The 14,007-nt window shown below is 40.9% G+C and overlaps 1 protein-coding gene across 4 annotated transcripts in view; it reads left to right on the top strand.

Moving 5' to 3' along the window:
• LOC124307610 (transmembrane protein 230) overlaps positions 1-13,966 on the top strand; it is a 31,556-nt gene extending 17,590 nt beyond the window's left edge. Inside the window, exons 1-5 of one of the 4 annotated variants that reach the window (XM_046769469.1) lie at positions 370-705; positions 1,084-1,249; positions 12,860-12,975; positions 13,147-13,269; positions 13,337-13,966. In XM_046769469.1, coding sequence (XP_046625425.1) covers positions 1,228-1,249; positions 12,860-12,975; positions 13,147-13,269; positions 13,337-13,474 — 399 coding nt within the window. In that variant the 5' untranslated portion in view covers positions 370-705; positions 1,084-1,227 and the 3' untranslated portion in view covers positions 13,475-13,966. Of the gene's footprint in view, positions 1-369; positions 706-1,083; positions 1,250-12,723; positions 12,797-12,859; positions 12,976-13,146; positions 13,270-13,336 lie in introns of those variants that run through there. The other 3 variants (XM_046769470.1, XM_046769468.1, XM_046769471.1) reach the window with 3 other exon arrangements.
• The last annotated feature ends 41 nt before the right edge of the window (positions 13,967-14,007 follow it).

Below are 14,007 nucleotides of genomic sequence, written 5' to 3'. Positions count from 1 at the left end.
GAGATGTCCAGATATACGAGGCAAATTACAGATATTATACATACACGTTGAATGGATTTCGCGTAAACAACTGCGCGGTACTGGTTTGAATCGCAATGTGAATACCTGTGCATACACGCATATCACGCACCCCTTCGGACTCGTGGAGTGGCACAGGCGTCGGCGTGGGTCGGCGTAAAGCTCGCAGCTTCTTTCCCGGCCTCGGGCATCGATTCGCCTCCGGTCCCCTGACAACCGCGGGAGAGACAGAGAGGAGAGTGGAGAGAGAGGAGAGAGGAGAGAGGGGAGGAAATCCACGGGAGGAACTGAGAGGGGGTGAAATTTGGCCGCCGGGTTCGGCCGATGTTCGTCGTGTGCACGTACAGCGTGGACGGAGGGATGTGTCAGGCGTTTGCAGGTGGACGTCGGGACGCCCTCCGTCGTTCCGGTCTCACTTCGCGACCTTCTCTGTACCCCTTTCCGTGTATCCTCGTCCTTCTCCGCCTCCACCCCTCCCCCCGCCCTTCGCACGTCGAAAACAGGGGTGCCAGTCAGCCACGAGTTTAGCCTCGCCTATCCGCAGGGTTGTTCATCGCGTACCGCCAAGCTCATTTTCAACCTCATACACCCACCACATCGATACCTGGAACACCTGAGCATCGTGAGGGCTCGTTTTCTGCCCCACTTTATACATTCTCCGAGGAACATGATTTTCATAAAAGAAACGTAAGTCCAGTTTGTCGTATACGTTATCTCCATTGGTGTAGAATTATTGAATTTAGAAAATATGCGTTGTAATTTAATCGCGTGAACGACGTTTTTTTTTTCTTCCTATTCATTTCTATATAGAAAAAGCATATGCTCTTGCGATTCGATGTAGATTTCCGGACACTTTACGGTGTGAAATATATTGCGCGCAATTATCACCTCATGTCATCTAGCTACATTTTCATTTTTTTATTTCAATGTTCTACACTGATTTTTCAAACCTACAATCCACAGGACGGAAATTTGAAAGCAAAATCAATTTATGTTGACCCTGAAGTCTTCGGAACAATAGATCCTGCGGTTTTAATAACTGATGCTAATGATTTGCGTGCACAGATAATTGACGCATCCTGGGGAGGGAAATGAGAGGAAATTTGGAGAGCGGTTAGCCTATCTTTTAATGTAAACCAGCTTCGTCTTCGATGTAACGACTGGGACCAACGGATTGGTTGGTTCGATTATTTCGAAGGACTTCCTAGAATGTGGAGGTGGTTGCGTACAGGTAACTGAACTACCTTGTGAGATGCCTATTGCCGCACTTGCCTTTTTTATTTGACCATTTCAACGGCACTTATTGAATAATTGTCCTGTTGATTAGTATAATACTGTACAAATAAAGATTAGAATGAATTACATCCCACGGAAAAAGACTTACGTAAAATAATTGCAGAAACCAGTCTATGGCGTAGCAGTGTTTCGACTTTTGCTACTCAGATACATCGAAACAGTTCATCTGATGCGAAGTCCACATTGGGCGCAACAAATATGGTTTCGTGCAACAGTGCGCGTAATTGGGTGATACGGAGCGCATGCGTTTGGTGATGTATGAGTGTTGATTGCGAGCAAGCTCGTAAAAAAGAGCCAATTTCAATGAATGGTCTCCATGATGAACAAAATTGAAATGTATAAGTGAGATATTAAAGTGTTGAGGGCTTGAAACTATGATTGTCTCTTAAGTTGGCATGAAAACAATTTCACATGGTTAGAATGTTGTTCGAAAGTGAAATAAGTTGTAATTAAGGAATGCGAAAGTACAGCTTAACAGACTTTCATGATCCTATTACAGAGTTTCAAGATCAATTGTACTGCATTGTGTGTAACTAAAGTGATATGACTCATAAATGATTTGAAGAATTTGCTCGTTCCCTGCATTCAATAGACCAGCGAAATTACAAAATTAATTTGGTTTCTCATGACGAATCACATACAATTGTGATATTGCATTCAAAACGTTTGTAGGTCCGACACAATACCAGTAATTGCTAGAATGGCCTGTTATATTTCCGCGAATCATAATCTTACTAAGTTGCAGTGGTTCTTTTTTGATTTTTGATGGTCTAACTGAGGACTTGAGGATCTTGCAGAATGATTCTAACGGTAGAACGAAAGAATCAAAAGTTGCAGTCCAGAAACATGAGATTTCGTTGGTGGGTTTTCTGCTGTTGACTCCACGCGTATTTCATAGTGTTTTGTGCATTCCGCAGAATCCAATTAGTCGAACAAGAGTCATACAAGTCAAATCTGAGACAATAAAATTTTTGGCCCCGAAAATGAAGAGGAAAGTAAGACTAACCCCTTTGTATTTTTGGCGAAAATTTTCGCGATTTTGAAAAGTGTTGGAATCAATTCTTTCAGGCACTATTCCGACGTAATTTTGCGAGAGAAATCGATTGGGCGCAGTCCGAATACGCTGCGATCAATGCATCGAAAGTTACGGCCAAAAAACGAAAACCTGAATTTTCGACATTTTTCAGCAGGTGCTTTTTCCTTCGTCATTTCTCTGCTGTTGATCCCACGCTCTTTTCGCTGCGTTTTCTGAGTTCCTTAGGGTCCAACTGGTCGGGCAAGAGTCATACGAATCAATTCTGAGACGAAAAATTTTTTGGTCAAAAAAAAAGGAAGGTTAACCCCTTTGTATTTTTGGCGAAAATTTTCGCGATTTTGAAAAGTGCTGGAATCAATTCTTTCAGGCACTATTTCGACGTAATTTTGCGAGAGAAATCGATTGGGCGCAGTCCCAATACGCTGCGATCAACGCATCGAAAGTTACGGCCAAAAAACGAAAACCTGTATTTTCGACATTTTTCAGCAGGTGCTTTTTCCTTCGTCATTTCTCTGCCGTTGATCCCACACTCTTTTCGCTGCGTTTTCCGAGTTCCGTGGGGTCGAATTGGTCGGGCAAGAGTCATACGAATCAATTCTGAGACGAAAAATTTTTTGGTCAAAAAAAAAGGAAGGTTAACCCCTTTGTATTTTTGGCGAAAATTTTCGCGATTTTGACAAGTGCTGGAATCAATTCTTTCAGGCACTATTTCGACGTAATTTTGCGAGAGAAATCGATTGGGCGCAGTCCCAATACGCTGCGATCAACGCATCGAAAGTTACGGCCAAAAAACGAAAACCTGAATTTTCGACATTTTTCGGCAGACGCTTTTTCCTTCGTCATTTCTCTGCTGTTGATCCCACGCTCTTTTCGCTGCGTTTTCTGAGTTCCTTGGGGTCCAATTGGTCGAGCAAGAGTCATACGAATCAATTCTGAGACGAAAAATTTTTTGGTCAAAAAAAAAGGAAGGTTAACCCCTTTGTATTTTTGGCGAAAATTTTCGCGATTCCGAAAAGTGCTGGAATCAATTCTTTCAGGCACTATTCCGACGTAATTTTGCGAGAGAAATCGATTGGGCGCAGTCCGAATACGCTGCGATCAATGCATCGAAAGTTACGGCCAAAAAACGAAAACCTGAATTTTCGACATTTTTCAGCAGGTGCTTTTTCCTTCGTCATTTCTCTGCTGTTGATCCCACGCTCTTTTCGCTGCGTTTTCTGAGTTCCTTGGGGTCCAATTGGTCGAGCAAGAGTCATACGAATCAATTCTGAGACGAAAAATTTTTTGGTCAAAAAAAAAGGAAGGTTAACCCCTTTGTATTTTTGGCGAAAATTTTCGCGATTTTGAAAAGTGCTGGAATCAATTCTTTCAGGCACTATTTCGACGTAATTTTGCGAGAGAAATCGATTGGGCGCAGTCCCAATACGCTGCGATCAACGCATCGAAAGTTACGGCCAAAAAACGAAAACCTGTATTTTCGACATTTTTCAGCAGGTGCTTTTTCCTTCGTCATTTCTCTGCCGTTGATCCCACACTCTTTTCGCTGCGTTTTCCGAGTTCCGTGGGGTCGAATTGGTCGGGCAAGAGTCATACGAATCAATTCTGAGACGAAAAATTTTTTGGTCAAAAAAAAAGGAAGGTTAACCCCTTTGTATTTTTGGCGAAAATTTTCGCGATTTTGACAAGTGCTGGAATCAATTCTTTCAGGCACTATTTCGACGTAATTTTGCGAGAGAAATCGATTGGGCGCAGTCCCAATACGCTGCGATCAACGCATCGAAAGTTACGGCCAAAAAACGAAAACCTGAATTTTCGACATTTTTCGGCAGACGCTTTTTCCTTCGTCATTTCTCTGCTGTTGATCCCACGCTCTTTTCGCTGCGTTTTCTGAGTTCCTTGGGGTCCAATTGGTCGAGCAAGAGTCATACGAATCAATTCTGAGACGAAAAATTTTTTGGTCAAAAAAAAAGGAAGGTTAACCCCTTTGTATTTTTGGCGAAAATTTTCGCGATTCCGAAAAGTGCTGGAATCAATTCTTTCAGGCACTATTCCGACGTAATTTTGCGAGAGAAATCGATTGGGCGCAGTCCCAATACGCTGCGATCAACGCATCGAAAGTTACGGCCAAAAAACGAAAACCTGTATTTTCGACATTTTTCAGCAGGTGCTTTTTCCTTCGTCATTTCTCTGCTGTTGATCCCACGCTCTTTTCGCTGCGTTTTCTGAGTTCCTTGGGGTCCAATTGGTCGAGCAAGAGTCATACGAATCAATTCTGAGACGAAAAATTTTTTGGTCAAAAAAAAAGGAAGGTTAACCCCTTTGTATTTTTGGCGAAAATTTTCGCGATTTTGAAAAGTGCTGGAATCAATTCTTTCAGGCACTATTTCGACGTAATTTTGCGAGAGAAATCGATTGGGCGCAGTCCCAATACGCTGCGATCAACGCATCGAAAGTTACGGCCAAAAAACGAAAACCTGTATTTTCGACATTTTTCAGCAGGTGCTTTTTCCTTCGTCATTTCTCTGCCGTTGATCCCACACTCTTTTCGCTGCGTTTTCCGAGTTCCGTGGGGTCGAATTGGTCGGGCAAGAGTCATACGAATCAATTCTGAGACGAAAAATTTTTTGGTCAAAAAAAAAGGAAGGTTAACCCCTTTGTATTTTTGGCGAAAATTTTCGCGATTTTGAAAAGTGCTGGAATCAATTCTTTCAGGCACTATTTCGACGTAATTTTGCGAGAGAAATCGATTGGGCGCAGTCCCAATACGCTGCGATCAACGCATCGAAAGTTACGGCCAAAAAACGAAAACCTGAATTTTCGACATTTTTCGGCAGACGCTTTTTCCTTCGTCATTTCTCTGCTGTTGATCCCACGCTCTTTTCGCTGCGTTCTCTGAGTTCCTTGGGGTCCAATTGGTCGAGCAAGAGTCATACGAATCAATTCTGAGACGAAAAATTTTTTGGTCAAAAAAAAAGGAAGGTTAACCCCTTTGTATTTTTGGCGAAAATTTTCGCGATTCTGAAAAGTGCTGGAATCAATTCTTTCAGGCACTATTTCGACGTAATTTTGCGAGAGAAATCGATTGGGCGCAGTCCCAATACGCTGCGATCAACGCATCGAAAGTTACGGCCAAAAAACGAAAACCTGTATTTTCGACATTTTTCAGCAGGTGCTTTTTCCTTCGTCATTTCTCTGCTGTTGATCCCACGCTCTTTTCGCTGCGTTTTCTGAGTTCCTTGGGGTCCAATTGGTCGAGCAAGAGTCATACGAATCAATTCTGAGACGAAAAATTTTTTGGTCAAAAAAAAAGGAAGGTTAACCCCTTTGTATTTTTGGCGAAAATTTTCGCGATTCTGAAAAGTGCTGGAATCAATTCTTTCAAGCACTATTTCGACGTAATTTTGCGAGAGAAATCGATCGGGCGCAGTCCCAATACGCTGCGATCAACGCATCGAAAGTTACGGCCAAAAAACGAAAACCTGTATTTTCGACATTTTTCAGCAGGTGCTTTTTCCTTCGTCATTTCTCTGCTGTTGATCCCACGCTCTTTTCGCTGCGTTTTCTGAGTTCCTTGGGGTCCAATTGATCGGGAAAGAGTCATACGAATCAATTCTGAGACGAAAAATTTTTTGGTCAAAAAAAAAGGAAGGTTAACCCCTTTGTATTTTTGGCGAAAATTTTCGCGATTTTGATAAGTGCTGGAATCAATTCTTTCAAGCACTATTTCGACGTAATTTTGCGAGAGAAATCGATTGGGCGCAGTCCCAATACGCTGCGATCAACGCATCGAAAGTTACGGCCAAAAAACGAAAACCTGTATTTTCGACATTTTTCAGCAGGTGCTTTTTCCTTCGTCATTTCTCTGCTGTTGATCCCACGCTCTTTTCGCTGCGTTTTCTGAGTTCCTTGGGGTCCAATTGATCGGGAAAGAGTCATACGAATCAATTCTGAGACGAAAAATTTTTTGGTCAAAAAAAAAGGAAGGTTAACCCCTTTGTATTTTTGGCGAAAATTTTCGCGATTTTGAAAAGTGCTGGAATCAATTCTTTCAGGCACTATTTCGACGTAATTTTGCGAGAGAAATCGATTGGGCGCAGTCCCAATACGCTGCGATCAACGCATCGAAAGTTACGGCCAAAAAACGAAAACCTGAATTTTCGACATTTTTCGGCAGACGCTTTTTCCTTCGTCATTTCTCTGCTGTTGATCCCACGCTCTTTTCGCTGCGTTCTCTGAGTTCCTTGGGGTCCAATTGGTCGAGCAAGAGTCATACGAATCAATTCTGAGACGAAAAATTTTTTGGTCAAAAAAAAAGGAAGGTTAACCCCTTTGTATTTTTGGCGAAAATTTTCGCGATTCCGAAAAGTGCTGGAATCAATTCTTTCAGGCACTATTCCGACGTAATTTTGCGAGAGAAATCGATTGGGCGCAGTCCCAATACGCTGCGATCAACGCATCGAAAGTTACGGCCAAAAAACGAAAACCTGTATTTTCGACATTTTTCAGCAGGTGCTTTTTCCTTCGTCATTTCTCTGCTGTTGATCCCACGCTCTTTTCGCTGCGTTTTCTGAGTTCCTTGGGGTCCAATTGGTCGAGCAAGAGTCATACGAATCAATTCTGAGACGAAAAATTTTTTGGTCAAAAAAAAAGGAAGGTTAACCCCTTTGTATTTTTGGCGAAAATTTTCGCGATTCTGAAAAGTGCTGGAATCAATTCTTTCAGGCACTATTTCGACGTAATTTTGCGAGAGAAATCGATTGGGCGCAGTCCCAATACGCTGCGATCAACGCATCGAAAGTTACGGCCAAAAAACGAAAACCTGTATTTTCGACATTTTTCAGCAGGTGCTTTTTCCTTCGTCATTTCTCTGCTGTTGATCCCACGCTCTTTTCGCTGCGTTTTCTGAGTTCCTTGGGGTCCAATTGATCGGGAAAGAGTCATACGAATCAATTCTGAGACGAAAAATTTTTTGGTCAAAAAAAAAGGAAGGTTAACCCCTTTGTATTTTTGGCGAAAATTTTCGCGATTCTGAAAAGTGCTGGAATCAATTCTTTCAGGCACTATTCCGACGTAATTTTGCGAGAGAAATCGATTGGGCGCAGTCCCAATACGCTGCGATCAACGCATCGAAAGTTACGGCCAAAAAACGAAAACCTGTATTTTCGACATTTTTCAGCAGGTGCTTTTTCCTTCGTCATTTCTCTGCTGTTGATCCCACGCTCTTTTCGCTGCGTTTTCTGAGTTCCTTGGGGTCCAATTGGTCGAGCAAGAGTCATACGAATCAATTCTGAGACGAAAAATTTTTTGGTCAAAAAAAAAGGAAGGTTAACCCCTTTGTATTTTTGGCGAAAATTTTCGCGATTCTGAAAAGTGCTGGAATCAATTCTTTCAGGCACTATTTCGACGTAATTTTGCGAGAGAAATCGATTGGGCGCAGTCCCAATACGCTGCGATCAACGCATCGAAAGTTACGGCCAAAAAACGAAAACCTGTATTTTCGACATTTTTCAGCAGGTGCTTTTTCCTTCGTCATTTCTCTGCTGTTGATCCCACGCTCTTTTCGCTGCGTTTTCTGAGTTCCTTGGGGTCCAATTGATCGGGAAAGAGTCATACGAATCAATTCTGAGACGAAAAATTTTTTGGTCAAAAAAAAAGGAAGGTTAACCCCTTTGTATTTTTGGCGAAAATTTTCGCGATTTTGATAAGTGCTGGAATCAATTCTTTCAAGCACTATTTCGACGTAATTTTGCGAGAGAAATCGATTGGGCGCAGTCCCAATACGCTGCGATCAACGCATCGAAAGTTACGGCCAAAAAACGAAAACCTGTATTTTCGACATTTTTCAGCAGGTGCTTTTTCCTTCGTCATTTCTCTGCTGTTGATCCCACGCTCTTTTCGCTGCGTTTTCTGAGTTCCTTGGGGTCCAATTGGTCGAGCAAGAGTCATACGAATCAATTCTGAGACGAAAAATTTTTTGGTCAAAAAAAAAGGAAGGTTAACCCCTTTGTATTTTTGGCGAAAATTTTCGCGATTTTGAAAAGTGCTGGAATCAATTCTTTCAGGCACTATTTCGACGTAATTTTGCGAGAGAAATCGATTGGGCGCAGTCCCAATACGCTGCGATCAACGCATCGAAAGTTACGGCCAAAAAACGAAAACCTGTATTTTCGACATTTTTCAGCAGGTGCTTTTTCCTTCGTCATTTCTCTGCTGTTGATCCCACGCTCTTTTCGCTGCGTTTTCTGAGTTCCTTGGGGTCCAATTGGTCGAGCAAGAGTCATACGAATCAATTCTGAGACGAAAAATTTTTTGGTCAAAAAAAAAGGAAGGTTAACCCCTTTGTATTTTTGGCGAAAATTTTCGCGATTCTGAAAAGTGCTGGAATCAATTCTTTCAAGCACTATTTCGACGTAATTTTGCGAGAGAAATCGATCGGGCGCAGTCCCAATACGCTGCGATCAACGCATCGAAAGTTACGGCCAAAAAACGAAAACCTGTATTTTCGACATTTTCCAGCAGGTGCTTTTTCCTTCGTCATTTCTCTGCTGTTGATCCCACGCTCTTTTCGCTGCGTTTTCTGAGTTCCTTGGGGTCCAATTGATCGGGAAAGAGTCATACGAATCAATTCTGAGACGAAAAATTTTTTGGTCAAAAAAAAAGGAAGGTTAACCCCTTTGTATTTTTGGCGAAAATTTTCGCGATTTTGAAAAGTGCTGGAATCCATTCTTCTAGGCACTATTCCGACGTAATTTTGCGAGAGAAATCGATTGGGTGCAGTCACAATACGCTGCGATCAACGCATCGAAAGTTACGGCCAAAAAACGAAAACCTGTATTTTCGACATTTTTCAGCAGGTGCTTTTTCCTTCGTCATTTCTCTGCTGTTGATCCCACGCTCTTTTCGCTGCGTTTTCTGAGTTCCTTGGGGTCCAATTGGTCGAGCAAGAGTCATACGAATCAATTCTGAGACGAAAAATTTTTTGGTCAAAAAAAAAGGAAGGTTAACCCCTTTGTATTTTTGGCGAAAATTTTCGCGATTCTGAAAAGTGCTGGAATCAATTCTTTCAAGCACTATTTCGACGTAATTTTGCGAGAGAAATCGATTGGGCGCAGTCCCAATACGCTGCGATCAACGCATCGAAAGTTACGGCCAAAAAACGAAAACCTGTATTTTCGACATTTTTCAGCAGGTGCTTTTTCCTTCGTCATTTCTCTGCTGTTGATCCCACGCTCTTTTCGCTGCGTTTTCTGAGTTCCTTGGGGTCCAATTGATCGGGAAAGAGTCATACGAATCAATTCTGAGACGAAAAATTTTTTGGTCAAAAAAAAAGGAAGGTTAACCCCTTTGTATTTTTGGCGAAAATTTTCGCGATTTTGAAAAGTGCTGGAATCCATTCTTCCAGGCACTATTCCGACGTAATTTTGCGAGAGAAATCGATTGGGTGCAGTCACAATACGCTGCGATCAACGCATCGAAAGTTACGGCCAAAAAACGAAAACCTGTATTTTCGACATTTTTCAGCAGGTGCTTTTTCCTTCGTCATTTCTCTGCTGTTGATCCCACGCTCTTTTCGCTGCGTTTTCTGAGTTCCTTGGGGTCCAATTGGTCGAGCAAGAGTCATACGAATCAATTCTGAGACGAAAAATTTTTTGGTCAAAAAAAAAGGAAGGTTAACCCCTTTGTATTTTTGGCGAAAATTTTCGCGATTCTGAAAAGTGCTGGAATCAATTCTTTCAGGCACTATTTCGACGTAATTTTGCGAGAGAAATCGATTGGGCGCAGTCCCAATACGCTGCGATCAACGCATCGAAAGTTACGGCCAAAAAACGAAAACCTGTATTTTCGACATTTTTCAGCAGGTGCTTTTTCCTTCGTCATTTCTCTGCTGTTGATCCCACGCTCTTTTCGCTGCGTTTTCTGAGTTCCTTGGGGTCCAATTGATCGGGAAAGAGTCATACGAATCAATTCTGAGACGAAAAATTTTTTGGTCAAAAAAAAAGGAAGGTTTGTATTTTTGGCGAAAATTTTCGCGATTTTGAAAAGTGCTGGAATCCATTCTTCCAGGCACTATTCCGACGTAATTTTGCGAGAGAAATCGATTGGGTGCAGTCACAATACGCTGCGATCAACGCATCGAAAGTTACGGCCAAAAAACGAAAACCTGAATTTTCGACATTTTTCACCAAGTGCTTTTTCCTTCGTCATTTCTCTGCTGTTGATCCCACGCTCTTTTCGCTGCGTTTTCTGAGTTTCTTGGGGTCCAATTGGTCGAGCAAGAGTCATACGAATCAATTCTGAGACGAAAAATTTTTTGGTCAAAAAAAAAGGAAGGTTAACCCCTTTGTATTTTTGGCGAAAATTTTCGCGATTTTGAAAAGTGCTGGAATCAATTCTTTCAGGCACTATTTCGACGTAATTTTGCGAGAGAAATCGATTGGGCGCAGTCCCAATACGCTGCGATCAACGCATCGAAAGTTACGGCCAAAAAAAGAAAACCTCAACTTTCGACATTATTCAGCAGGTGCTTTTTCCTTCGTCATTTCTCTGCTGTTGATCCCACGCTCTTTTCGCTGCGTTTTCTGAGTTTCTTGGGGTCCAATTGGTCGAGCAAGAGTCATACGAATCAATTCTGAGACGAAAAATTTTTTGGTCAAAAAAAAAGGAAGGTTAACCCCTTTGTATTTTTGGCGAAAATTTTCGCGATTTTGAAAAGTGCTGGAATCAATTCTTTCAGGCACTATTTCGACGTAATTTTGCGAGAGAAATCGATTGGGCGCAGTCCCAATACGCTGCGATCAACGCATCGAAAGTTACGGCCAAAAAAAGAAAACCTCAACTTTCGACATTATTCAGCAGGTGCTTTTTCCTTCGTCATTTCTCTGCTGTTGATCCCACGCTCTTTTCGCTGCGTTTTCTGAGTTTCTTGGGGTCCAATAGGTCGAGCAAGAGTCATACGAATCAATTCTGAGACGAAAAATTTTTTGGTCAAAAAAAAAGGAAGGTTAACCCCTTTGTATTTTTGGCGAAAATTTTCGCGATTTTGAAGAGTGCTGGAATCAATTCTTTCGGGCACTATTCCGACGTAATTTTGCGAGAGAAATCGATTGGGCGCAGTCCCAATACGCTGCGATCAACGCATCGAAAGTTACAGCCAAAAAACCCTTCCTGAATAAAAAATCTACCTATGCGAACAACGGATAAAAACTTGCGGCCGAAATTATGGAATAGGTGCAGGGATGTCACAAAGGTGAGGAAGAAAAACCACAGATACTTAGCTACGAAATCTCAGTTTATTCAATGCTTCTTAATTTTATAACAGGTGTTCAGGTTGCAGTGTGTATTATAGTAATTTGACTAGTTGTCAAATAGTACAAAAGTGAAAGCAAAAAGAAATGCACAATTATCAATACACATTACTCAAGAAATCTTATTATTGTAGGAGGAAAAAGAAGTGCAATATATGCGCGAGCAGAATACATATGATAACTATTGTATTAAAATGTAATTGACGTAGTTTGTAAGTATATTTGAAGTTGCGGCTTGCGTCCCTGAAGCCCAATGTCCCTCTCTATGTACGATTATTATTCATATTATTATGAATTTGTGATATTGTATTATGTATAATATTGTATTGTTAATATTTCATCCAACCTGACATAAAATAAATAAGTAATTGAATGTCTCCACATTTTCTTTAAATTTTCTTAGCGGTTGGCCTAACGCTATTCTTGGTGTCTTTTTGGCGTTTCTAGCGGGGTCTAATTAGTCCACAAAGGGTCATACAAATCGATTGTGAGACGAACAAGTTTTTGTTATTAAAGAAAAAAAGCTAAGACCAATGGATTTTTCCGGTCAAAATTTGCTGATTTTGAATGATGGTGGAAACTGGAATCCATTCTTTGATGCACTACATCGACGTAATTTTTTGTCGACACGAAAGCTGGGAAATCAATTACTGTAAAAACAGTATAATCGATTCCGGAGAGTTCGTTTTTATAGAAAATTAAACCCAACTTATTCCAGCTTTCAGGATGCACATAAAGTTGTCGTGTACTGACACTCGTTCCATTCCATCAGATTGGGTTCTGTAGAATCGAATCTCTGTCATCATTCTGTAATGTCCAAGGGTTCTTCATTAATAGTTAGAACATACTTATCATAATTTTAGAGACAAACTCTGTCTTTCTGTAATTGACATCAAGTGAGCTTGCAGGTAATCTTCGTGTAAAATATTATGCCGAATCAAATAGCAATAGCTGTGCAGTAATTTCAATTAATGCCTACAAATGTTTAGTTATTCCTACGTTATTCCAAAGAATATCGTTATTCGTTACTACTTCACCGTTCATTTTCTACACCTATTGCGACATGGTCATTGTTTAAATAAAATGAAGGCGAACGAGTATTCCGGGCAACTTGCCAATGTTCCTAATAGTCTTATCACGTGTTCGCAAAGTCGCTGTTTGTCAAGTAGACTCCTGCAGTGTACATCGTTACTTATTTTTTCAGATACCATTGTGGATAGACTGAGCATGATCCGAAGAAAGGGTAGAGGTGAAAGACAATTCGACAACGTGGATTACACACAACTCACCGAAACCGACAACGGTTTCGTAGACGCACAGGTATGATGTATTTATTTACCTACATAACCTCCAACCGGTAAATTGAGCATTTTTCATCACCCATTTCATTCACAGAACATTACACAACTGAGAGAAAGAACGTTCTGTATTGCAACGTGCAGTCGTTGAAAACTGACGATAATCAACGAACATGGTTTTCAATTTTTTCAGTTCTTGCATCCGCCGGTGAAGATACCATGGAAGGCTATTGCCCTGGCAGCAGTTCTGTTCGTCGGAGGAACTGTCATGCTCATTGTAGGCAGCCTGATTGTCAGCGGGCATATCGATTCTAAGGTAACCAGAAACGTGCAACATTTATATACTCGTTATTATTCTACAAACCTTGTTTTTCATTCCACAGTATGCGGATCGAATGTGGCCAGTGATTATTCTGGGTATCCTAATGTTTATTCCTGGAGCTTACCATGTCAGAGTGGCAATTCTTGCATACCGAAAAGTGCCGGGCTATTCCTTTGATGATATCCCCGAATTCGAGTAGAATACTTTTGTACCTAATATAATATACCAAACGTGCTTTCTAATCATTCTACTTGAATAGTGCGTACAAAATAATTTTCAAATGAATATTGAGTAGCGTGTTGAACAGAGTTGAGTAGATATTCAAACATTTTTATTCAATACTTAATTCTCGTGTACATTTGGAAATGTATGACGAAACGACTGATCTAACGTGCCCAACTTTTGCTGCAACCAAGGTATTACCTGGAGCATCAGTTGAATCCCATTTGTTTCTTGTAAATTACTCCACTGGTAATTCAAGAAAGTCGAAATAGTTTATTGGAAAATGATCGTAACTTAACTGCATTGAGGCATCGGGACCGAATTTGGTGCATTTATAGAATACGCGTCGATATCTTTATTGAAAATATAATTTTATTCTCATTAAAATAATTAATTGTCCATAGATAATGTAACATGTTGGCGGTGTATTTATATAATAACTAATAAACTGTGAAATCTTACAATATGAGTACTTGGTATTTTATTAATTATGTACTTTTACCCATGAGT

This window comes from Neodiprion virginianus, chromosome 6 (genome assembly GCF_021901495.1).
Source record: "Neodiprion virginianus isolate iyNeoVirg1 chromosome 6, iyNeoVirg1.1, whole genome shotgun sequence".
NCBI lineage: Eukaryota > Metazoa > Arthropoda > Insecta > Hymenoptera > Diprionidae > Neodiprion > Neodiprion virginianus.
This window is presented reverse-complemented; position numbering and strand designations above follow the sequence as displayed.